Source organism: Mya arenaria, chromosome 11 (assembly GCF_026914265.1).
Source record: "Mya arenaria isolate MELC-2E11 chromosome 11, ASM2691426v1".
NCBI classification, from domain to species: Eukaryota; Metazoa; Mollusca; class Bivalvia; order Myida; family Myidae; genus Mya; species Mya arenaria.
The window spans coordinates 2,659,378-2,687,087 of NC_069132.1; the positions used below are offsets into that span (position 1 = coordinate 2,659,378).

At 36.0% G+C, this 27,710-nt stretch overlaps 1 protein-coding gene across 1 annotated transcript in view; it reads right to left on the minus strand.

Moving 5' to 3' along the window:
- Positions 1-3,235: 3,235 nt before the first annotated feature.
- The window catches only part of LOC128209675 (circularly permutated Ras protein 1-like), a 30,312-nt gene continuing 5,837 nt past the window's right edge, over positions 3,236-27,710 (minus strand). Inside the window, exons 2-18 of the mRNA XM_052913819.1 lie at positions 14,846-14,960; positions 14,339-14,524; positions 13,795-13,977; positions 13,419-13,644; positions 12,967-13,149; positions 12,118-12,301; positions 11,641-11,876; positions 11,128-11,212; positions 10,251-10,463; positions 9,109-9,295; positions 8,663-8,908; positions 8,292-8,408; positions 7,941-8,036; positions 7,568-7,659; positions 7,228-7,351; positions 4,440-4,628; positions 3,236-3,549 (exon numbers count right to left, since the gene is read on the minus strand). Of these exons, the coding sequence (XP_052769779.1) occupies positions 4,464-4,628; positions 7,228-7,351; positions 7,568-7,659; positions 7,941-8,036; positions 8,292-8,408; positions 8,663-8,908; positions 9,109-9,295; positions 10,251-10,463; positions 11,128-11,212; positions 11,641-11,876; positions 12,118-12,301; positions 12,967-13,149; positions 13,419-13,644; positions 13,795-13,977; positions 14,339-14,524; positions 14,846-14,953 (2,631 nt within the window). The 5' untranslated portion in view covers positions 14,954-14,960 and the 3' untranslated portion in view covers positions 3,236-3,549; positions 4,440-4,463. The remainder of the gene's footprint in view (positions 3,550-4,439; positions 4,629-7,227; positions 7,352-7,567; positions 7,660-7,940; positions 8,037-8,291; positions 8,409-8,662; positions 8,909-9,108; positions 9,296-10,250; positions 10,464-11,127; positions 11,213-11,640; positions 11,877-12,117; positions 12,302-12,966; positions 13,150-13,418; positions 13,645-13,794; positions 13,978-14,338; positions 14,525-14,845; positions 14,961-27,710) is intronic.

The window sequence follows — 27,710 nt, forward strand, 5'->3', positions numbered from 1 at the left end:
TGAACACCTAGTATATATTTTAAACATTTTAGGTGAAGCTTTTCACATGGCATGTCACTACTATATCTAAAGAAATCAAATTCTGTCTTTTTAACCTTTGAAGAGAATGTATTTATGGAACCCCATATTTCACTGGCATATAAAACAACAGGTTTGACAGTATGATCAAAAAGATGTAAATTTGTTTTAACATCTGGGATAACGTTTATGTAATTTGAAATTAGCTTTCAATGCCCTTTTATAAAGGTCATTTTGACAGAATGAAAATGTTCCCGAGGAAGAAAATAGAATCCCCAAATATTTATATGTAGTAACATGTTTTATTTCACAATCTTTATAAAAAATACTTGGTAGATGATATGCGTCCACTTCTGCAAAATGTAATAATGTTAGTTGTATTCGGATTGACTGATAGTCCGTACTTATCACTGTATTGTGAAAGTTTGTATAGGCAACTTTGTAATCCTTGTTCACTAGTTGATAACAATACAAGGTCAATTGCATATAATAAACAGCTAAATTTACAGTTGTTTAAAGTAACTTGGTCATCTGCTTCACCAAAACACTGTGGTAGGTTGTTAAGATATAATTTAAAAAGATTCGGACTGAGATTATCACCTTGCCTTAGACCTATTGTGGGCATAAACTTTTCTGTTAAAGGATCTTTAAGTCTTACATGCATATAATTGCTGTTATACATATCCTTTATAGTCATATAAAAAGGTCCTGTTATCCCTATATCACAAAGTTTATACAAGAGTATTGAATGTATAACTGTGTCGATCGCCTTGGCAAAATCAACAAAGCATGCAAATATTTTTTCCTATTATGTAAGTATTTATCAATGAGGGTTTTTACCACAAACATATGATCACTTGTTCTTGCTTTTGGCTGAAATCCAATTTGAGCTTTATCAATGATACCATGAGTATCAAAATATTTTTGAAGTCTTTCATTTAATATACTATTAAACACTTTCGACAGACATGGCATAATACTAATACCTCTATAGTTAGATGGATTGTTAGGATTATTTCCTTTAAACAATGGTTTTATATAGCCAATTTTCTATTCTGATGGGTAATTCCCACTTAAAAGTACCACACTTGATCATTTCATTAGATATTGAATCTAATCCAACAGCCTTTTTGTTCTTAAGTTTATTTATTACCGATGTAATTTCTTTTTCGGTTATTTTATAATCCATCTCATTAAATGTTTTAACACTTTCTTTACTTAGGAGCATTTTTTCAAATTGGTTATTTTTTTTCAATCCTTTTTTAATGCTGAATAAACTTGAAAAGTATTGTGTCCATTTATTTGGTGATAGTTTTTGTGAATGCTCATCATCATAATTATCTTCTTTATGGTCTTTAACTAACGACCAATATTCCTGTGGATTATTTTCATGCAATGTATTTAATCTTTCAAATATAAGTCTTTTGAATTCATTTTTTTTTCTCTTGCAACATTTACTATATTTTTTTTCTAAATTTAAAGAAGGACCCTCTAATAATAGGGTCTGAAGGATGTTTCGAGTACGACAAACTCTTCTGTTTTTAAGTTTTTTCCATGATTTTAAGATCATTATCAAACCATCTTTTTTGGTTATGTTTTTTAGATTTCACAGCCTTCCTCTGTTTCAAGGGTTTTTCACATACTTCATGCATAATATTATTGAAAGATTTAAGTATATTATCAACTGACTTGAAAGTTTTAGGTTCTATATTTGAGTTGGTAAAACATGGACTATTGATTAAATTCTGAATTTTAGATTTTATATTATTTGATTCTAATACCTTGGTAAATATCACAGAAGATTCCTTTTTCCATAAATATGCAGTTGGAACACATGATGTAGTGTACAACACATCATCAACAATCTCCTCAAAATTTGCAGCAAGTTTTACTGATATAATAGCATAGTCACTTAATAACTGATCATGTTCATGTACAAAAAATAGACAATTTTGTTGTATAACTTATCTGATACTATGCAATAGTCCACAACACTATTACCATTATATTTAAAGCAAGTAAATTTACCAAACATATCTCCAAATGTTTGTCCATTCAGAATATGCAAATTAACAGCATCACAATGTTCCAAAAGATCTTTACCTCTAGTGTTAACAATATCATCTTTGCTTTGCCTTTTATCTAATGTACGGTTACTACATATGTAATGTGGAACAGGTACGTACTTGTTATCATTATCAATTAAATCTGATTCTTTACCAATTCTAGCGTTATGTCTCCTAGAATCATAATATCACCCATCTTAATATATTTCAATACATCCTTTTCAATAAAGGGCATAATATCTAGATTTTTCCTTACAACATATGAGGAGTATGTTGGGGCAATATATGTAAAACATAAATATAAATCTGACTCGAAATTGAAAAAATCTTTACTTAACTTCAGCCATTTCACTGCAACTATTGTTTATAACTGAGATCCCATTTTTTAATTTAAGATTGATGAAAATTACCATTCCCCCAGATATAGGATAATTGTGCTCATATGGTTTATTGATAGTAACTGCATAATAATTTGGGATAGAGATGTTATCAGAGTTTAGACATTTTGTTTCCTGTAAACATACCATATCGTATTTAGATATTGTATTTGTGAATGACTTATCCGTATATTTGGCTTTCAATCCGTTTATATTCCAACAGCCTACACTGAGGAAATATTTCCTAGAGTTTCTCATATACTTTTATGTATGTACTTAATAAACAATAAGCAATGTGTAACTAGAAACAAAGAGTTGAAACTAAGTTCAAGACTAACTACACAAAACATGGGTGTGTAAGTTAAATGTCTTAACAACATATCATATAAATTCAATAAACATTAAAATAACTTTATGTACGCACGCACACGCAGGCACGCATGCACGCACGCACACACACACAACACACTTATATACACACCTACATATACACGTTATTACCTTCCTATACATACTAACATATACATGTATATGTATGTGTGTGTTTGTGTATATATGTGTGTATGTATATATATAAATATATGGAGTATATACACCACCAACACTTATATACATATATTGAGGGGATTTAAAAACGTTGAAAAACACTATCAAAACAATGCCTGTCATGAAATCATATTCATACAGTTTGAGACATATATTATATGTATGAGCATGACATCATCGGTCCTACATCGTCCGCGTGCCATCTTATCTCTTATTATAACATAATTAAAAACATGTGTATTTCACTGAGGCTGTATATCATGGAAAGCGCCAAAACGCCATGCAAACATTGCATTCAAACGAAAATTTCGCCAAAATTGACCAAAAAGGCCTATTTAAATAGTGTGTCCATTATTATGTGTAATACGTGTGCTTGCTATAGTATTTATGATTCGAAATGATAATATTGTTCCCTCTGAGCCACGGTTCAGTGATGCGATCCTGTGTCGCGTGTGATTGTTGGTTGCCGCGGAGAAGTAGGAGCATGTAGACATCCTACTACGTTGGTACACATAGGTCGCGCGGTCGGTAAGCACGTGGGACTAAAATTGGCAAAAAATAGTTCCATCAAATATTTGTAATGAGAAAACTGTACAGTTCTAGCATTCGGAGTAGTTTATAAGTGTAAACATATACAAACAAATTTACTGCTGTGTCGCGCTTGCTTTATAATGCGGAAACATTTGCGGAATGAAATAAGTATACAATGTACGGATCTGTGTAATTTGTTTATAACAACACATTCATTGTCTTTTTGAAAAGATAAATTTGTATTATTTGGGAAATTTCGTACAAACGTGTGAATTTCAGCAAAGCAATGTACAGAAATAATATCACAAATTATTAGTGTATGTATAGACAAAACTAAAATGTAAGCGACAAACTAATTTGCAAATGACAATAGAAGATAACGCATAAATTCAATGGCATGATTTTAATCCCACAGCTTACAGAATGATAAGCAGATAAAAGGAGAAGTTAGTTTTATTATTGTTTATTATTACAGTCAAACCTGGTTGAAGGGCCATTTACGGAGAAAATTTGGAGTGGCCCGATAAGGCAGGTGGTCTTTTCAAGCAGGTGGCCCTTCAGACAGGTTTGACTGTAATTTCTTTTTAACCAGTTATGTTGTATAAGTCCATGTTGATATTCATTTCTGCATGCGACATAAGGGTAATATTGCAGATATATACAAGTATTCATGAGTCGTTGATCCAACGAGGAGCCAGTTTCATAAATGATCGCGTTCTCCTCTAATGTATCACTCTATAAGCTTTACAATTAACGTCATATTAGGCGTTTTTAATAATACTATTTTGTTTGAGCAGCAAATGTTACACAATTTATAGAAAAAACAAAAAAATTGAGCTAAATTTTGTTAAAAGGGACTTAAGAGGTTTCGACAAAATGGGACCTGGTGAGAGCGGGTTACCAGATATCGCACGTCTGTATGTATCTAGCACATGTACTGGTCGTACTGCACGGTCAGCATGTGGTCCGCTTTCCTGGAATTCACTTGCTTCTTCTTCATGGCGGTGGCAACGCCATAGAATTTGTTGCTCGACATCTGCATGTTGGAGGAGTACACAGTGCTTCGTTGGTCCGACCGTCTTCTAAAGTCCTGGAAGGTACGTTGGTATGTGAATACAAAAACAAGTCAAGCCAAAGCTTTCAATAGAGAGATTGGCTGCTCAACTTGACATACTTATTTTATGTTTAATGGATTTCGGTGGATCATGCTGAACCGCTCTTAGAAAGATTTGTTTTAGGGGTGGTTTTCTTGATATCAGAATAAGAGCTGTCACAATTCTTGACGAATGCCCCCGAAATGCCGTCTAATTCAATAGATGATGAAAAAGTTTTTCATCATCTATTGAATTAGACGGCATTTCGGGGGCATGCAAACGAATGGCAAAAGTGATATTCGAATATTCGGTAATTCTTTCGATCGAATATTCGAACACCAAAATGAACCTTAAAGAATTGTAGTAAACTATTATTATTCACTAACGTAATAGCGGGAGCCCTGTTACCCTTCCTGGTCGTATTCGGTACACGCGACGGACCCTTATAGTTCCACAAATTAGCCTCTGAATTTCACCATTTTCAAAATATATCCCAAGAAAAAGCGATATATCTTTAACAAAAAAACAAAAACGAATTGTACCAATTCCTCTGCGTTCATTTTTGTAAACAATGCAAAATAAGATCAGGGAATTGTGTTTTTCCCGGTTAAATGACGATATGCGCCAACGTGGGACTTGCAGCCTCGTTCTTGGATTGATGTTTACGAAATATATTTATAGAAAACGACACCATGTGTAAACGTCGCTTTTGCCTTAGGTATTGTACAACAATACAGGACATATATCCTTAAACGTTAAACCATACAGTTAATTTTTGTACGCAAGAGCGTTATATTGAAAACATGGAAACAGTTTAAAGCACATAACTAGCACATGTCCTTCGTATCATCAAGGCGATTTGAGCAATATCGCCAAGCTTGATTAGCAGTAAAGACAAAACATTGGTATAAGGCCGATCTCTTAAACCCTTAATTGGCATGGTCATTTAAATGTACCCAAAATAATTGGAATGTGTTATATTTCACTTGTCTAACATCCAATAGATGCAAAATTACGGGAGCCGTTTATAGTTCCCGGCGATATATCCGATATGACGCGTGTATAGTGTCATCAAGTTCACACCTATGGCATTAGGGGTCCATCGTCGTAAAAAACAAGACAGACGAAGATGACAGTTGTAGGCAAAAAGTTTGATAATTTATTAATTCAACAAAAACATCGAATATTCGAATACTTATTTTGACATTCGAATACCACGTTCGATCGAATATTCGAATATTCGTTTGCATCCCTATGAAAAACGAATATGCCGAACTATCATAAACTATGAACATGTGCCGGCCCGATTGATGATTGACGTCAAATATGGGGGAGTGATGCAGTAAGAGAAAGGGACGTTGGTCTTGCACCTGACATGTCGCCTTTATGAACTGAACACAATTTCAAATACTCTGTTATGATTAAGCTCTAAGTGTGACCTTGTATTAACTTTGGGAAAGGGACGTGGGTCTTGCACGCGACGCGTCGTCTTCATATACGGAACACATGTGTCACAACATAATCATAACAATCATTCTATGCATGGCACAGTTACAGCCCGGTCACGACCATCTATATTCGGTGTGCATTTATGAAGCATTCCATAAAGATAAAACTCCAGCGTAACCTTGAAGGTATGGTTATGAGTCTTGCGCGCGGCACATCGTCTATATGTACCGAACACATGGGCTAATTTATTTTAAAATCCCTATGTGCAAGAAAAAAGTTAAAGGCCGGACAGGATCAAATATACTCTATATCAAGACTCCAACATGAATGACGCTACGCCATTGGTCCAGGACATGTCACGCGGTGACCCAATATTTTTCCATATTGGGTCACCAAATTTATATCGTACCAAAATGGCGTCTATTTTCCGATTCCGATGAATAAATGAAACATTTAAACATATAAACAGGTTGTCGACGTGATATTTACGTTACGGGTTTAGTAGGGGACCCGAGATGGGATAAAGGGGGCGCAGGAAACAATATTTCGTAACTTATAATATGGAGCATTCCATGATAATAAATATGTTTGGCCTTGACCTTTAAGTTACAGTCCGGGCACTACAAAGTTTACTTTAAGTGCATATTTGCAACATTCCATTATGATTGAACTCCAAGTTTAACCTTGAACTTTGAGGTGGAGTCAAGTGTCTTTCAAGCGAGTTGTCGTCTTTTTGAACTGAGTACACTGAGCAGTAATTCTACAATTTCTTCCTGCACAGTTACATCATGGATACGGAAAACCTGAAGGACGACCGGACCTACAGACGGACGGTGTGGTTTTGGGGGACATACATTTTTGTTTTAGATAATTGTCAACGAAATCCAAAAAGAGGCTCAATAATACTTGCTTTTTCAAGAAGGTAAAGGTATGAGTGCAAACAAAGAGTAACAATATAAGAAACGTTAAAGCGTAACAAAGCTTACTCAAATAGGAATAAATACTGCAAATAAGTCAGTTTTGCAACCAGGGTAAATTCCCTCAGAAAGTGAAACGGTAAGCGGAACTTTTCCGCCGGATCTTTTTGCCACAGGCGACCAAAACTCTTGTTAATCAACGCTCACACTGCGCAACAAACAAACTTACATCCGACACGGTCGCTTTCCTTATCTCACTCCTGAGCCCGTCCGACTCTGTCTTAAAAGCCAGTCGCTCCTCCAGCTGGGTGGGATTTTTCGCCCCTCGCTTCAACATCTTCTGTACGCTCCGCCTGCATAAATAAATCACATAGTTTATAAAAACAATTCTTCTCTATTCTATTTTAGTCCAATCCCATCTCAACAGCGTTATTTTACTGGTAAGATGATGCATATCTTTGGTCATCGTAACTATGCATTTCTTTTGCAATCGTAACGATGAATATATTTGGTAATCATTATGAATAATATTTTATACAATAAGATGTAACCAAGATGCCGGTATGTACATGTGCTCCTGTGCCGTTTTCGCGTTGCCCTTGCTCGCCATGACCGCTGTCTTCTGGACGGCGGCGATGCCAACCACCGCTACGTTGACGCCCTATAATCACGATATAGTTTTACATGTTTGTGGGATGAGAAGTACACTGTGTTTATCTGGTATTAAGTGAAAATACCATTACTCATGAAATGAATGTTTAAGTAAAAGATAAGGGACTGTTTTTGAAGCAAATGTCCGAGCAATAAACAATCTTTATAACTGTACAATACTCTGAACTTGAAACTCTATCTATCCAGATTTCAGGATAAGCCTTTACTTTATAACCCAACAAACATCAACAATTTAACGTATCTATCATTAAATGTCCACGTGCTACTGACCTCCTCCATCTGTTTCCGGTCCTGGGTGACTTCGTGGGATTTACTGAGCACGCGCATACACCGCATCCCGCTCTTCAATGTGTAAGAGATTTGCACCTGCAAGACAAACAAGACGAGCATCTATTACAATTTAACCTTATTTGATGCACATGATAATATCTTGAAATCTATAAATCAAACACATTTCAAACTTTTTTGATTTTTTTTTTAAATACAGGTATTTAATGCCTTAAAAATGGCCAACTTGCGATATTTACTTTGCCTGTCCGGAAAGAACAGAGTAAATATTATGTATGTGTCCCTATAACACTGATATCAGGAAGATCCAACTGTCTTAGACCTGTACCGTACCTGGAATGGTATGGCTTTCTTCTTGGTTTTGTTTTTCGGGTCTTTGGGCTTGTATCGGAAAGTGAGGTCGGTCTCCTTGGCGGCATTCCCCACCTCTTTCACCAGCCGGTTGCTCGCCTGAAAATGGGAATAAAGTTAAGCACAAACTGTCATGAATCAATCTTACACTCACAACTGTGGAGAGATACATTGTCTGTAAAATCACAGCTAAATTGAAATGCATCCGTTTCTGTGTTGCAATACTGACAAAAAAGTATCATATTATTAGTCCTTTTATATTTTAAATGTCTTGCTGCTCCGTCTCTCTAAACTTTCAAAATAGTTGCTTCCCAAATTCAGCAATATTGTAACAACTATAATATAGGACCCACCTGTTGGTACCCAGGCTCATCAAACATGAGATCCGGATGTAAAATGACGGTTACGTCAACAGCCGTCGCCACCGTGTAGTTCTGGGCAATTAGCCGCAGCTGGCGCATCATCTCCAACGGGTTGAGCACGTTCACAGTCCCGCCGGAAGTGATGGCACACTCCTGCACGTTTCGCAGTCCCGTTTCATGTCCCTCCACCGCCAGAATAGAAAGCCGCGTGTTGTTGCTTCGCGCAAACTCACCGATCTGTGGTAAATACAAAACATGTACTTTAGTGTCATGTACATTGAACTTTTATAATACAATACAATGCAGAAGATGATGTTTGATACTAAAATCTCATTGTTTCATGTGATCGATTCTGTACGCCGTGCATAGATCTTTAGAGTTTAGCTGATAACGACACTGCTCATATCCGCTATATACATGTAGATAAGCATGCGTACCCGTTTATAAAACTCGGCCGGATCATCTCCACCGAAAAGCCCGATACCCACATTTGGCTCGCCGTCTGTACACAGGACGACCTCTGATTCTGGCAAACCTGATATGATACCTGCGCTGATTGCCAGGGCGGGCCCCAGAGCTGTGGACCCCTGTATAGACAGGGCGTTGATCTTTTCATCAATGCATCTAAAAGTAAAATTGGCGACTTTGTTACCAAGTATGTAAAGAATTCACCTTTTTTGTAAAAAAGTTCTCCGTTTGGTTCGTCGAGGTTTCCGACGCCCGTGTTCGGTTCGCCATCGGTACAGAGGACGACTTACGACGTGGGGCAGCCGGCGATGATGCCTGCGCTAATCGCCAGGGCGGGGCCAAGCGCCGTGCATCCCTCAGTCCGAAGTCGGTCAATTTTAGTTTCAAGATTACTGAAGAAGGGACATATATTTGTACTGGTTCTATGTAAGTGTCTTTGAAAAGGGAAATGTCTTCGTAAATGATACCTGATTTGCTAAAATGCCATGTTTGCAGTTGCAGTGAAAATATCAATGTCAGCATCAGACATTATGACAACGGTGATTTTGGTTCCGTCATAAAAGAATTGTAGCTTTCCCTTTGCGGGGTTCATTAAATTTGAAACGATGATACCAAAATAATGTCAAGACTTTGTTTCTAAACCGAGAATTGAACAGAATAAATTAAACAGAAAAGTTGTTAAATTGGTGTGTAAGATCATATATGGAGGAAATCAGTACTCTATAGTCTATATAAACACAACTATTTCATAACGGGAATTGTTCGATTGTTCAAAACTATTGAGTAATTGTTTCCTATGTAACAGTGTGTACATTGTGGATGCCTGATGACTCAAGATTATTTGGGTATCTTTTAAAACGGTTTTATGAGCGCAAAATATATGTCAAAATATTATGAAAACAATGTAAAAATCAAGAATTTTCGCAGTGAACGTGTGTATTTTCGGTATTTTATTTCGAATTTAGGATTCAGCAAGCACCACCCTTTTAAATGTTACCAAATGTGAATTGGGTTACATGAAATATACATTGAACATTATCGCCAATGGCTGGGTGTTTTCTTTGATTATAACCGTTTTTCAATGACTTAACAGAGTGAAAGAGTGACTCACTCGAAAGTGGTTACAAGACCGGAGACCTCCATTGTTGTTGCGTACTCGCGGCCGGCGGCGATCAGGCGGTCATAGTCATGGAGGATGACGGGATCGGAGAAAGACTTGGCGGGCAGGTCATCATGGCAATCTCCCCACAGGTACACGGTGGAGCCGAACGTTACCAGGGCAACCTGCTTATTCGGATACTCGATCTTTAAGCGCTCCAGCTGCCTGTGGAAACGAAGGAGAGTTAGCTTTACATTCAGAGGCCGTATTACAAAGCTTGTTAAGAAATATTTCATATATTTTATTACTTTTATATTATGTATAAAGTGTTAACTTTTTTGTGTTTATATTTGTAATTGTTGTATTACAAATCCTTCATTATGCGTACATGGGTGCCCATGTCTTGATTGAAGACTAAACACTAAGCATAACACTTTCTACCAGTAACCAATGGAAAAAACACTTAAGGAAATTGTTGAATTTAAAGACATGGTACAAGTTTTACGGCTCCATGTCATGATTTCGCACCGATCGATGGAACTGACATAAAACCCTTTTAAATAAGGTGAAAGACAAGAGACTTGCATCAATTTGATATAGAAAATAACAAAAAATTCCAGTTACTAGTTTGTTTAAGGTCAGGAGGAAATAAAATCATTGCAAAATGGCAATGACGAGTTTATGAAAATAATGATTTATAATCAATATCCTTATGTCGGCCATCTATAGCGTAAAATGAGTTCACTTGGAACTGTTTCAGTCAGTGTAATTTAAAGCGTACATTGTTGGTTTTCTTCCTGAAATCGGACACCAATGTTATTTATATTTGTAGAAAATGTGGTTAAGGATTGGTTTGTTTCTCTTACATAAATGCGAAAAAATAAAGCACCTTCTAGCGGCGTCCTTGATGGCCTTAAGCTGGGATACTGAGTTGTCCGTGTGCTCTCGGCGGTCGCGGGCGTTTCTCCATTGGGCTGACAATTTTGAAATTTCATTATTTCGCATGATAATTTATTGTTTAATATTTGACAGAATTGCTATAATCGATTAAAACAATGGAAATTAAGTAAACATAAAATGATTTGCAACTCAAATCACCTGTACACATCTGTATGTATGAATTCAACGTTACGACCCCTCTGTAGGTTTTTCAGGAGTGTGCCTTGTTGAAAGAATTAGGTTCATAAATTGCGTCTGAATATATTGTTTTAACATGTAAACGTGCACTAGGAAGTGTTTCGCAAAATCACTACGAATTTGAACTGATTCGACACCAGGAAGCAAAGGAAAAAAACACAAAAAATAGCTGTTCTAATCTAGTCAGAGTATTATATCATGCTTAAATCTACTGCAACCAGTTGATTGCCTTGAAACTTTGCCCTTTTATTAATCGGATTCACACCTTGAAGTTCCGGAAGGCGGACCATGCTGCTCATGGAACCGCTGATGTCCATACAGTACACCACCATCCCCTTACTCTCCTCCTTCTTTTCAGGGGTTGTCTCCCCTGTCGCCACCTCCTCGGCCGGCGCCTCCCCATCCTTACGTGCCGCTACGAGCACGAAGTCGAAACTCTCCCCGCGCGGAACCTCGTCAGGGCTGATGTCCAAGTTCTCATTCATATGATCGCAAAACTCACTGGAATGTAACAGGTTTATTTACCATAAAGAGTTTATATGTTCTTAAGTAGGTATTCATTTTACAAATGTTTTGAACCTATATTTCACGTATTTATCAGGTTTATAAATCATATATAAACGGTTAGTGGACCGTAAATACAGCTTGCAAAATCTGATTAAGCAATATATATAAATAAAAACGTTAGACAGCCTCTATCATAACCGACATTTTAATCCTCAAAGCATATCCAATATCTTACCAAACCCATGACGAATGGTCCGCACCCTCTGGTTTCTCTATAACGGAAATTGCGGATAGTATTGCGTCACATCCGGCGCAGTGGACGGGGTCGCCTGTGACGACACGCGGCTCTTCCTCCAATATGTCCATCTTAAGCAAAAGCACGTTGGCGTCTGCCTTTCGCACCTTCTTCCGCTGCTTCACTGTCGAAAGAAAAACAAATAAATCACATCAAATCGTTCAGAGAAATTTAAAACATAAGTCATAGCAATAAGAACAAGTTTCATCACTATATATCAATGCTTATTTAAGTTATTGGGTGCAAACCATTATTCATAATTTATTAACAGTAACCCTGAACTTGACTCCTACCCCCTCGAAAGCAATCTAAAGCTTGCTCTTCACATGAGCTACATACACTCCAAGTGGCACCACTTTCCATCAGTGCTTACTTATCTAATTGTGTAGAAACCATTTTAGTAAGTGACCTTGACCCTAGCTCCTACCAAGTTTCATCACTGTTTATTAATTCTACTAAAGTTATTGGGTGGAAACCGTTTTTCTAATCTAAGTAACTGTGACCTTGACCTTGGTCCCACCCCATCAAAAAATCCCAAGCTAGCTCCTCAGAAAAGGTACCTACTAACCAAGTTTCAGCACTATCAATCAATCCTAACAAAAGTTATTGGACGAAAGCCTGATTAACACAAAATAGTAAACAACGCTGCTTTTATCAAATACATACCATTAAATACGTATTAAATAAATTTTATTTGTGTCCATGATGTACCAGTATTGCCCTTGGTTTATTTACTTGAATTACCTCATTTACCATTTGAAACTACTCCATTTTAAACTAATTCCTTACCGCCGGATGAACTGGCCGGGCTATCATCGTCTGAGTCGTTATCCAATGCCTCGTTAAGATCGGGCGCCGCATGTTGGGCCATGGGCTCCCCGCTTGCATATTTTCCATCGAAACCCAGGACATTCTTGATGCTCCCAAAAAGTTCGCCAGAACTCTTGGGCAGGCCGGGAGATTTTCGCGATCCTGAGATAATAAACAAAAAAACATTGACGTAATGAAACAAAGGTTTACCACTAATTATTAAGTTTACGGTGGAAAAGACCGGTACATATTTGTATTCATTTTTCTTATGTTATTTCGTCAGATGGCTTACGAAAGGAATATCTTTGCCATCCGATATTTGAATAAAGAAAGCAAGCAATATCAAACTAAACTTTCCGAACCTTTAATCCAAAAGTCAAAGCCAGTCTAAATCATCAGGTAAATCAAATAAAAGCTATTGCTATTTTTACCCCTTTTCTTCAAAGAAAGACGAAAACCACCGGCTGCGCTTTTCTTGGGCCATTTCTTCTTCTTCTGTTTTGGTGCATTCTTCATGTCGTCGGGTATTCCAGAAATGCGCACATACTTCCGATACGAGTCTTCTATTGTCGGGTCGTACGAGTCGACAAAATCGTTACTGACATAGCGGATCGTGACGCTTGACTTGCCAACACCACCCGACCCCAGGATTACCACCTGTTAACAAGTATGTATATTCACATTGTGAGCAGCCAAAAACAGTTTCAAAAGTTTTGTGGTTAAAGTATTTGTCGACACCAAATCCTAGGGCAGCAAAAGGGCGTGGTTGAAGAGCATAACATTGGCGCAAAGAAATTGTAAGCATACCTTGTACTCCATACCATGCCTTGGCGTTTGTCTGATAAGCGTCTCAAACGCCTTGATGATATTGTCGCCGGTCTTCGCGGAAGTCTCGATGAATGGGACGCCGAGTCTTGTGGCCAGGTCCGCCCCTTCCTGAGTAGTTATTTTCCTGTCCGCCTCCAGGTCAGTCTTATTTCCAATGAGAACCTGTACAAAATGTGCATACAAAGCTAGTTACCATTGATTATAAACATATCATAACGTAAAAATCAATCGTGTACATATCTTTATCCGATTGAATTTCAAATAAAACACTATCTGGCGCAACATTTTTCCTCAGCGCCATATAAAGTAAGGCGCGAGAGTGGTCTTGTGGTAGAGGTGTTCGCCTTTCACCTCTCCATACCAGGGAAATTTGCATGACCCTCAAATTTACAGTAGTACTTGTTTTTACCCTTTGAAACACCACAATACAGCAAACAGAATCAGAGAAAATTAAAGTCAAGTTAAATATAAATAAGAACATATAATCTTCTCGTTGGTCAGGTACAACAATAAGTGCACTAACCGCTGCCAGCTGTTCTGTGTCCTTGACGCGCTTGAGAAAGTCGTAAAGCGCCTCGACCTGCTGGAAGGAGGTGGTGTCGGTGACGCTGTAAATGAGGAGAAAGCAGTCGCCGGTACGTGTGTACTGGTCGCGGAGGGCCGAGTACTCCTCCTGACCCGCAGTGTCTAAGATGTCCAGCAGACATGTCTGTAAGTGATTTCGTAAAGTGGAATGTACAAGATCGGAAGCCAAATATTTAAGTAATGCTACCTTTATCAAGTCTGATATTATCAAAAACGAAACCAATCATTTTTAGTGTACCATTATGCAGTCACTGACTGTGTGTACTTTTATAAAAAGCTTACGCTTGTCTTGACCGCGGTCAAATATGAAAGGTATAAGAGCCATCCACATTTAATATGTTAAGTATTAAAGTTCAATAAGCTACAGTAATAACAGACTAACTCATATTGTTGTTTTCTCGAAGCAGTGTTCGTATTAATAGTATTTAAAGATGCTCATATTCACCTCGCCGTCGTCGGCTTCTGTCTCGGATTCCGACGACGCGTTCCCGTAGACTATTTCCTCATCCTCGTCGCCGGAACTAAAGTACACGAATTTACTGCCGAGTTCCATGGTTTATCTAGAAAATTAGACAGTATATCTGAATGCTTAACGTTTACATACATTAATTTTATGCTCCCGGTATGGAAGGGCAGAAGGACCCACTATTTAATCTGCTGTTGGTCATTTCAAAACCTGTCTTTTCATTTTCTATGTAAGACATACGTGCTATTATGCTCAACTGTTTGTTGTTTCATCTAATTTTGTCATTTCCAAACGCATTTAAGAAAATTAATATTCCTTGTATGACAGGTTATCATTGGCGTCGCTCAGGAACAGATAGATAGATAGATAGATAGATTCTTTTATTCCTCCAACAATGGAGAGCATTACATATTTATAACATACAATACATGAATATACAGTTGATATATAATCATAACATAATCACATCAATTTCAGGGTACACAACAATACAAAGAATGGGAAATAAATGACATGTCCCTACAATACACATCGTCCTGCATTTTAGATAGAGTTATGACAATGATATAAAAGGAGTGATATTTATAAGTAAAGTAAACATAGTGAAATAGATAGTTACTTTTACAAAAAAACACCCCAAATGAACGAGACTTCAAAAGAGGGTATGTTGACACACATTGTACATGTAATTACATATGCGGTAAAAAATGAGCCAGTGGCTTGCTGAGAAAATGAAAGTATCGTAGTACCGTCTTGAAAATATGTACTCGACTGTGGTCGCTGAGCGTAAAAGATCGGAAACCGGACATCATTTCTAATAATTGTTCGGAATAATGCATTTGACAAAATTCGTCATACTGATTTACTGTGAACATTAAACTTAAATTTTGCCAAAGGCACTGCCTAGTAGTATCGTTCGAACGACAAAATAACAAAACATGTTCTGAAATGAAATACGTTTGATCAGAACATAGTGTGCACTTAGTAACGTAGGGTCTACAGTACTGAAAATTTTACTTAGAGCTAGAGCCACCGTCCTGCAATATTTGAGTTGCTCGCAATATATTTGACTGAACCTCCATATAATACATGGTGATATTTCATTATTTATAGACAGAAAACCACGCAAACTGTCTTCTCTCAAAAGCCTTATAGCCTTGATTGATATTCTGCGTTAGCAACTTCGTAGATAGATTTCTTAACTAGGTTTTTCCACGTACACATTTCTGGAAACGTGCCATTTTCTAGATACTGGTTTACATAAACCAAAAAATTGTATTTGCATAATATTTTGTATATGTCGGGGAAAAATCCTGTTATTTGACTTGGATTCTCGAGGAATTCAAGAAGTCTGTATATGAATATTCGTTTAACGGTTTTCGCAGGGTCCAGTTTGCAAAGTTGTCCGAAGAACAAAAGTTTTCTTTTGTCTATTATGTAGTTAATAGATAAAATACCGATAGAGCCTAGTGCTACTTCTGATCTACATGCGCGTGAAAATCCTTGAATCGACTTAATACATTGTTTATGGACACGATTAAGGGAGTTTAATTGTGTTACCGAGATATTGTACCAAACCTCGCAACCGTATAAAGCCTTTGGAAGTACTATCGTTTCGTACAAATGTTTCATGGTTAGGGGGTGTAGACTTTGGTCATCTGATGCCCCACAATCTGTAAGACCGAAATAGGTTTTTCTTAATTTACTGCATGCATCTTTTATACTCTTATTTAAGTTCATATACTTGTCGCATAGTACCCCGAGATGCACGTAACTGTCTCTTCTACACAGTCTCTTCCTAAATACCACGATCGTTCACTACGTGTGAACATCGACTTTGATTCGTTAAATACAACTACTTTTGTTTTACTAGCATTATACTGATATCGTCCTTTGATTGAATTAGAATAACAAATGTCCATTAGTTCGCTCAGGCCATTTTTGCTGAGCGAGAGTAGTACCATGTCGTCGGCATGCGTTGGACAACCTACACTGGCGTCTAATATAGTCAACGAGTTCCTTGATTTCTCAATTGTGTGCATAAGATTATTAATGTAGAGGAGATACAAAAATGGACTCCAGCACTGGCCCTGTCTCGTTCCTTGTTGTATAGGGAACCATTTGGATACCCATCCTTGTGTTCGTACGCAACTATAAACGTTTTCGAACATATTAATGCAACCTTTTAACAAATACGGGTTAACACCGGGATCGTATAACTTTGTAAGCAGAATTGTAAAATTAACATGATCAAACGCCTGACGAACATCAAGTGAGCATGTATACAGCTTACTATTGTTTTCCCTTGTGAAATATATGCTTTCACGAACAAGAAATGACGTCATAATACAACTAAAATGTTTTTGAAAGCCACCTTGGAGGTTATTGCACGTAAGCCAGTCTTCACCTTTCATGTCAAATAGAATTACCTTTTCATAAAGTTCAGTACTGTAGAGCACAATGATATAGCACGATAGCTATTCGGATCGCTTTTCTTTTTGTTCCCGCCTTTGGATAAAGTCGTGATTATGCCTCTTTTCATGTCAATAGGGAAATGAGCAAATTTTGTAATATTGTAAAACAGACGTAATAATAACAGAATTGTTTTTTGTCCGCCGTATATTAAGTGTTCATAATTAATTTTGTCATAGCCACTTGCTTTTCCTTTTTTGCAAGTTTTCAAACATTGTAAACTTACTTTTTCTGTTAGATGGAAGTCAACATAAGTTCCTAATGGCAGATTAGATTTGATGATGTTCAACCTTTCTTCACACGTTAAAAGGTGTTCATCATCAAAACTCGGATCAATGTCAGTTCTGTATAGATCAGAAAAATGTTCTTCCCAACCATTGTTTATATCTTGAGAATTATTACATCTACGGTCGCCAAATGTCATTTCAAACACTTTTTGGTTAGTTGTTGACTTGCGACGTTTGTTAATTAAGCGCCAAAACTCATTATTGTCAATTTCAGCAGCTCGATCAATCTCTGCTTCTAGTTTTTCAATATAACCTTGCGCGCGTTCTCTATGTTTTCTTCTGCCGGATGAACCATCGACGGAACGGAGATGTCGAGATGGATATACTCTTACATGGTCTTTAATGGTATTCGTTTCATACAACTAAAGAGAAAACTACAGAGTCAAAACTTAAGATGCACTCTTACTCCCATATAAGATTTACCACAATTAATTTACTGAAAAGGATGAATACATGTCGAAACCAATGGTTTTTATGAAAGATATCGAGTTTAATTTGCAAGAAATTTGCCGAAAACAAGGTATTTCTAGCTTATGAGACGATAGTAGATCGCAGTAAATCTTTTAGCACACACCAATCATTTAATATTTTTGCGTATTGAGCTATCAAATACGAGGTTACAATTTTGTTATCATGAATTAATATTTTCCGTAAATGCAGGAAGAAGTTGAAGGTTTATCACTTGAAAGTGATGTTTGCCAGTTATACATGTGTTTGTATTGATTTTGAATAAGAGTATACCTTTGACTATATAAAATAACCGAGCCGTGGGACTCGTCATAAGTGAGATATGAGGTTGCAGACGCAACAATAAGTAACGCCCAGTCACAAAATAAAGTAAGGAAAAGTTTGCTCAAAATCCAGCCGTTTAATATATACGTTCCCTTCAAATACGTAGTTTGTTGGTTCATTATATTGAGCATGAATGCAAATGATTTCGTTAATTATATCACTAGACGTCTTACTATTCAAATATAAGATAATACTACAGTAATAGGGCATATTAAAAACTAACAGTATAGTCGATATAACATGATAGTAATATAATGTATACATACAAATGTACACTCCTGGTGAAATAATAATCCTTTCAATAATGTAAATTTATATTATTCCCATAAACGAACATCTTCTTACTTTCTCTGACAGTTAAAACACACCACTATTGATAGGTTAATGACGTGTTTTCGCGGTAAAAAGTATGTGACGTAGATCTAGACCTTTACCCAATGTAAAATAGATTTCACACCCTCACCTTTCTTGTTTGCAGATTTTGACGGTGTTTATTTGGAAACATAAAAGAGGACCGGGACTACCGATCCTACTGGAGCTACGCCGCTGCATATATGGATAATAATCAAATAGATTACTGTATAAGTAGGTTATTTGTTCAAGTATCACCTTCAAAACTTGATGCAGCTGTAAACAACAGCACGAACTCGAGTCTCAACGAAAAATGAAAAGTATCCCTCCATTCAAGAGGGCATTTTTTGCATTTAACTAAATGTTATGTTTAAGGAAGAGCAAAGTTGTTGGGTTGTTTCCACTTCAGTTAAGGTGCCTACCACTGAGCATGTACTTGTCCTTGATTGTTTATTTCTGCTTCATGATATGAGAAAATCGTCCGAGTTTACTTTCAATTTCAATTTAGGATAAAAAGGTAATAAAATACGCCAAAAATGCACCATTTCGGACTACAAAGTGTTCAAATATTCCACTGCCAACACTTTAATACAAATAAATTGCGGTTCTGAGGGAGGGGGGCAAGTCAAAAGATTACGCCCTCTCTAACATCAATTTCTGGATCCGTCCCTGTTATTAAATATATATTCAAAGATTTATAAATAGTGTACCAATTATTATATTACATTAATATAATAATAAACTTTGTGACAATGTTATTTTTATATTCATAATAAACTGTTCACTTTATTGAAATTGCGCCTCATTTGAGGAGAGAAACGTTTTCATTTTTCGTCAAGACTCGATGTGGCACATTCGTTTAGAGCTGCATAATGTTAAGACACTGTCGCACACCCAAGTATACCAGGTATGTATTCATATGTCGGTTCGAAACATTTATCAAACATGTGAAAATAATTTTCAATTTAAGTTCCTATACTTTCTAGGAGAAATATTGCAATTAATGTCCTTTTGCAGCGCTGTATTTTTGGAGCGAAAAATGCGCTGCATCCCCACAATGATGTGGGTATTTCCTTGTTTTAATGTTTGGTGTTTATGGAATAACAATACAACTTAATTTTGTATTCTATTTATCCATCTACATATGTACACCAAGAACTCAGCAAGACAACTGTGTTCCAAGCAGTATGGCAGTATAATTTTATACTCTAAAGGCGGGAGTATCATCTTACCTAAGCTAAACATTAAATATCAGAACATCTCCCTTCTTTAAATAAATTTAAATAATTCTTAATTGTTTATATATAAAAACTAATGATCGTGTGTTATTATTTTTATCAGTTCATATTGTTGTCTAGAAACGTCTGTCCTGTTAATCAACCGCAAAGCTCACAGTGTTAATAAAATTCCATTCACTCAACAACACATAAATATGATAACAATTTTCATCAGAAAACACTTATTGCCAATTTTCCTGCTAAATGTCATACAAACAACAGTTTATCAAAACGAATGCGATCATAATTGAAACAATGTTATGTTATGTTACTTTCACATAGAAGTAATCACTTTGGGTATAACCTGTCTGCCATATCTTGTGATATACATTGGCTTGACAGACTCATTCACGGGCTTGGTTGAAGAATTTGACGTGTGAACATTTTCACGTGTTGACAAATCTTGATTATCAAAGTTCGAGGGTGTCACAGTGTTTTCAGCTTGTGCTGAATTTTCATTTTCGCTGTTACCCTGAAAGTCAATCTCTGGTTGTGAAATAAAGTGCTCATTTGTTTTTAAAAGGTGTTTTCTGTTACGGCTATAACAAGCACCATCCTCCGTTTTCACAACATACGAGCGATCATTTTTCTTTTCAGTCACAACAGCTTTACGCCAACGGTTATTAGAGCCCTGAATTCTAGCTGAATCACCTACATTCAGAATCGACAATTTTTTAGCATTTCTATCATAAAAGACTTTGTCTTGCTCCTTATATTCTGCCAATTTAGAACTAACTTTCTGTGGAGTAATATACTGAGGATGTAGTTTCATTTTCTGAGTTGGCAAAAATGACCTTAATTGCCTTCCCATTAACAATTCTGCAGGGGAGTATCCAATATTGAGAGGAGTGGACCTGTACTCTAAAATGGCAATTAAAAGATCTTTCTTTGTCCTTTTGGCTTTCATTAAGATTTTCTTGCATATTTTTACATAAATTTCTGCAAAGCCATTTCCTGATGGGTGGTTTGGGGAACTTGTTTTGTGTACCACTCATAAGAGAATGTTAGAAATTCTCCTGATGAATAGCATGGCCCATTATCAGATATCACAATTTCTGGAATGCCAAACTTTGCAAATATGGCTTTCATACGGCTGATAACCGTACTACTTTTCATGCTTGGCAATTCTTTTATCTCAAAGAAATGTGAGTAGTAATCTACAACAAGTAGATAAGTTTGAGTGTCTATTGAGAACAGATCTGTGGCTACCATTTGCCATGGATATTCTGGGAAATCATGAAGTTGCAATGGTTCTTTTGGGTTTGAGTCTCTATGCTCTATGCATATTGGACAGCTCAAAACTGATCTTTTAATTTCCTCTGAAATTCGAGGCCAAAACATGACATCTCGTGCTCTTTTTAAGCACTTATCAATACCAAAATGACCTGCATGAACAATGTCTTAACACGTTCTTCTATAACAACTTTGTTTCCCCTCACAATGATTCCATCAACTACCGTAAGTTCATCTCTATGATTCCAGTAGTGAATTATTTCTGACCTACAATTCTTTCTGTTGTTAGGCCACCCTTGTAAAATAACTTGTTTCAATGGTACAAGTTGTGAGTCTTTGTCTGTCTCTGTCCTAATTTCTGTAATTTTCCGATCACTTATCGGTAAACTAGCCATAACCATATTGACCTGTATGTCAATGTCTTCAGATTTCCTTGATAACGTATCAGGAATAGGTATTTCCTTGCCCGGTCGATATTTGACTTCAATGTCATAACGCTGCATTTGTAAAAGCATGCGTTGCAGCCTTGCTGGAGCATTATTAAAGTTTTTCGTGAATATCGGTATAAGCGGCATATGGTCAGTTTCAACTATGACCTTAAGCCCTTAAACATAGTCATGGTGACGTTTGAGGCCAAATAATATACCTAAGCATTCCAGCTCTATCATCGCATAATTCTTTTGAATTGATGTCAATGATTTCGATGCATATGCTATAGGCTGACCTTCTTGCAACAACGTAGAACCTAGACTCAGTCATGTTCGACTACTGTCTGTTTGCAATATCAAAGGTTTTTTGGGTCTTAGTAACCTAGTACAAGACCTGGGGTGCGTTTCAGAGACGATCGTTAAGGCGATCGTTAGCTGATTTTGGTAGTACGACCAAAATTACCGATCGGCACCGTTTCAGAGACGCAACGTGCACCTGCTTTATCGTTAATTTTGCTCGTAAACCTACGACCGGTAAGAGGCACTCGTTAACTTAACGATCAAGATGGCGGATGAAGATTTTCTCCATATCAAAATTTACTTTGACTTTTTATCATCATTTGAGAGTTAAATATTGCGTGTAGCATGTTCGCTGGTGTGGAATTTTCAAACTATGTCTAAAAATAGCTGAAAACAGTACGAAAATGTTCTATTTCCGCCGTTCTGTCAAAAAAGGATTTTAACTGTAGAAGATGTAAGCTTTTAGTTATATTTAGTTAATGTGCATATATTGTGTACATCTTAAACATGGAATATGATGTTGAATTTGATTTGGTTTCATTGCTGTTTAATATGTCATGTTAAACATTTTCTTGAAATTCTTCTATTTCGGATGGTTTTTAATTCGGATAAATAAATGCCTGTACATATTTTGTTGTAATATTACCGGTCTTTGTGGCATGTAGTCAGTGAATTATTAAACAGTGTTACCATTTTATCATGTCATGATATAACATAATTATTTTTCTTATTTTTACACATCTAAAACTGATGCTAAATATGTAAACAACACTGTCACAACAAATAAGTTGATTATAGGCTACTTTAATACCATGGACACTATCAGGTGACAATGTAATCATTTTAGTTCACCTTTACTTGTAATTGAAACTTGTTTAGTAAGGTATCATATGGTTTATGTAGAACTTTGTAGTATATGTATGTGAGCATTCAACTGACAAAGGTTAAATCTTGTCTTTTTCAGTCATACCATTTGATGCCAAGTGTACAATAAAAACTTAAATGAAAATTGACAACAGAAGTGTCATGGTCTTGGTGGAAAATGCTGTGCTCTGCATTGACCTCTGTTTAATAATGGTATGGAAAAGGGAATTAAATTCTAATGTTGGTTTTATAAATAATAATACAGGTATATTCAACATATGAGCACATTGTCATATTAGGACTAATGTAGAAACTAAACTGCAAAACCATATTATGTACCTGCAGTTAATGCACAGGCTATGTACAGATGCTTATTGATATTCTATGTTTTCATTTTTTTTAGTTTTTTTTGCTTGTTAAATATTTGTTTAAGTTAATTATTTCAGGCTGGTGATAGAAAACTATCAGGAATGCTTCAAGCTGGCAATGGAGGGAAATATAAAAGTAGGTAGGAAATGATAAAATGCAATAGGATATAAACCAATTTTATGAATAATACAATAAGATGTATTTTATATTGATACAATGTTGGCCATCTTACTTTGAGCAGTTAACTGTTATGACATAATTGTTATTTAACTTATATGAATATTAAACATGAAATAAAATGTGAACAGAATGGTGTTGTTCATGTTTTCTTAAATACCCTACTTATTTTTTTTTAAAAAGACAATAATTTTCATAAATATGCAGACTATTTTAGTTGAAAACAGGGAATGAAAATTATGTGTTACTTGTAGTTAAACCATTAAAAAGGCGTTTTCATAAATGTATTATATTGTGCTGTATTAAACAATATTTTATAACTTTTTATCTTTTTCAGGACACTGAGAATTCACAAGGTTTCAAACATCAAGAATATGCTCACGGTCAGTCTTCAAGATACTCACCTTAAAGGTTCCAGTGTGTTTTAGGAGACTTTGTCAGAACAGTACTTTATATCTACATACACTGGAGATACCAGACCCAGAAGATAACTACAGATATATTGACACAGAACATGAAATTAATTGTATATCCAAACACAACATAAGACTTTAAACTGTTAAATAGGCAGTGAGGCATTTGTGTGTAACCCTCATTATTTGAAATGAAATTTCTTATTTATTTTTTTAAGTTTGACTTTTCATTTAAAAGCCATTAGCATTAGATTTTCCAAAAATATATATATATATTTATACAGTTTCAACTGTGATGTATATCCAGTTGAACATGTTTCCTCTAAGGATTCAAACACTTCTGAATTATATAGGAAAATTTAAATGACATATTTATTCAAACTTATGATAATATATAAAACACACAGTACCATGGTTGATCATGTAAACCTTCATACTATCTTTTTATAGAAATTAAGTGAATCTTTTGATATTTCTGAATACATTTCTTTTTACTTTGACTGGTTCATGTATAAACACAGAATGCTACATAAAGTGTATACTCCAGTGTATATCATAACATGATTGAAATAGATAATAGATACTATCTGCATGAATCTCTGAACACTTAACAACTATGGCAATCTGCACCAGTTTTTAAGATACTTTTTGTTGAATAATGTGTTTTGATGACACGAGCTTGTAAAATAGCTATATTTCTTTTAGTAATTTTGTGTATTTGAAGCATGTCTGCAAATGTAGATTTTATCATGTATTTTGAATGGATCTGAAATACTGTTTATTTAACTGTTATTACAACGATTGACACAATAAAGATGGATTTATGAATTGTCTTCATACAAAAAATCCAACCAGTCAAAATTGTATTTTCGAACTGTTTCTAATACAATAACTCCTTGTCACAGTTTTGGTGCATAAACGTATGAACTTTCATCGTTATCTGAACTAATGCCGGTTGTTGGTGATTGGAATCAGTCATCATCATCATCATCATCATCATCATCATCATCATCATCATCATCCACACATACACAACCACCACCAACAACAATAACTTCACCACCTTCATCATCATCCAAATCATCAATCATCAGCAACATCTACGCATCATCATCTCGTCATGATCATTGTCGTCATCGTCACATCATAATTAGTATCATTGCCGTCGTCGCATCATCATTATTATTTTCATCATCTTAGTCGTCGTCTCATTATCATTATAATAATCATAATATTCGTCTTCGTCGTCGCCGCATTATCACTATCGTCGTCATCGCATCACCATTATAGAGTTGTTGTCGCGTTATAATTATTAAATCATCATTGCCGTTGTCGTCGCATCATCGTGACTATCGTCATCAGCACCATGCTGCACGTTTGCATTTACTTTACAGAACATTCATAATACGCATACTATAATATTTCACTTAACAAAGTAAAATCACCAGCCTGAAAAAAAACGTATTTTGTTGTTGTCCAATTTTCATTATAATTACACAAATTTTAAAAAGGAACGTCGGAACCCGCCACTGCCTCCATCACAAAAAATCCCGGATGATGATGTTCTTAAGATACAATTGTAACATAAATAGCAGATGGTTAATCAGAATAGAGACCACGAGTTTGTATCATTTGTGTCAATCATTATAAAAAGGAGAGTTACATTAATTGATTCCATTCAAGGGATTATCATTATTATTATTATTATTATTATTATTATTATTATTATTATTATTAGTATTATTATTATAATTATCATTAATAAAAAAGACAGGTGCGCTCATCAGGTTAATATGACGTAACGTCATTTCACTTCAGGCTGGGTCACTCGCTTTAACGCTGTGCTTGTTGGTCGTTATTATAATCGTAAATTTACGATAATGGCAGATCGTAAAATCTATCTGAAACGCACCCCTGGTCTGGTGATAATTTCTTTCACCTTGTTAAATGATTCATCTTGTGGTTTCTGCCATGAAAACTGCATAAAACAGCAAATATATTATTGTTTTAGAAGAGCAAGCATGTTTGTATGCTTTAAAATAGATAAATGTTTGATCGACATTTTTGAAAAAAATGTTGTAAATCGCTCCAAATTGATATTTTGTGCATAAAAACAGTTAATATATCATTGTTTAAGAAGAAAATTCATGTATCCATGCTTTAAAATAAGATACCATATTAGGCCGCTAGGCCGCTAACTTCACGCCGCTAGGCCGCTAACTTCACGCCGCTAGGCCGCTAACTTCACGCCGCTAGGCCGCTGAATCGCTGGATGGACTTATTTGCAAAAATATTGAAAATCGCTTTAAAATGATATTTTGTGCTTAAAAACAGCAAATATATCATTGTTTAAGAAGAAAATTCATGTATCAATGCTTTAAAGTAAGATACCATATTAGGCCGCTAGGCCGCTAACTTCACGCCGCTAGGCCGCTGTATCGCTGAATCGACTTTTTTGAAAAAATGTTGAAAATCGCTTTAAAATGATATTTTGTGCATAAAAACAGCAAATATGTCATTGTTTTAGAAGAGCAAGCATGTTTGCATGCTTTAAAATAGATAAATGTTTGATCGACTTTTTGAAAAAAAATGTTGAAAATCGCTCCAAATTGATATTGTGTGCATATAAACAGTTAATATATCATTGTTTAAGAAGAAAATTCATGTATCCATGCTTTAAAATAAGATACCATATTAGGCCGCTAGGCCGCTAACTTCACGCCGCTAGGCCGCTAGGCCGCTAGGCCGCTGAATCGCCGGATCTCATTTTTGAAAAAATGTTCAAAATTGCTTCAAAATGATATTTTGTGCATAAAAATAGCAAATATATCATTGTTTTAGAAGAGCAAGCATGTTTGCATGCTGTAAAATAGATAAATGTTTGATCGACTATTTGGGGAAAAATGTTGAAAATCGCTTCAAATTGATATTGTGTGCATAAAAACTGTTAATATATCATTGTTTAAGAAGAAAATTCATGTATCCATGCTTTAAAATAAGACAGCCTATTAGGCCGCTAGGCCGCTAACTTCACGCCGCTAGGCCGCTAACTTCACGCCGCTAGGCCGCTAACTCCATGTACATAAATGTTTACCTGTGCTCCTGTATCGATTTTGAATTTCACGAGCTTTTCCTTTGATCCCACACCAATTTCTACAATGCTTGCCTATTTGTTACTTTTGATTGATCGGTATCAACAAACACTTTTCACAATCACTTTCGTCACTTTCATTTTGCACTTCATTGATTGATTTGTTGGCTCTGCAACACACTGCAAAATGGTTGTATTTCTTGCAGATAATGCATTTTTTTCCAAATTCCGGACATTACCCTTTTCCATGTTGCCCGTTGCATTTTGCTCATCTGTCGCCTTTGTATCTCGAGGGTGCCTTTTTTGGATGTGGTCCCTTTTAGGTTATCCTAGGTTTTGCGCTTCCTGTCCATCGTCTCGATGCGAAGGTACCCGTGCTGGCGGTTGCCCCTTGTGATCTAGGAGATGTATACTGCATTTATTGACTTTTCATTGCTGTCCATTGACTTGAGTTGCGTTTGTGCATACTCATATGTTTGGCAAATTTGTATTGCTTTTGTCAATGTAAGCTTTTCGCCCTCTGTTATTAACTTTTCTCTTATTTTTGAAGATTTTACACCGACAACAATTTGATCTCTTATCATATCATCTTTTGAACCATCACCGAATGCACAGTCTATTGCCAAAGTTTTGAATTTTGTAACAATTGTTTCATTGAATGGTCTCCCTGAAGTTCATTTTTGAATTTGTATCTGCAAAAGACAGGGTTTGATTTTGACTGCGCGTGAGCGACGAAACTGTCAGCTACATACTTAAGACTCTTTCTTTGTTTTGCCGTTAATGTCAATGT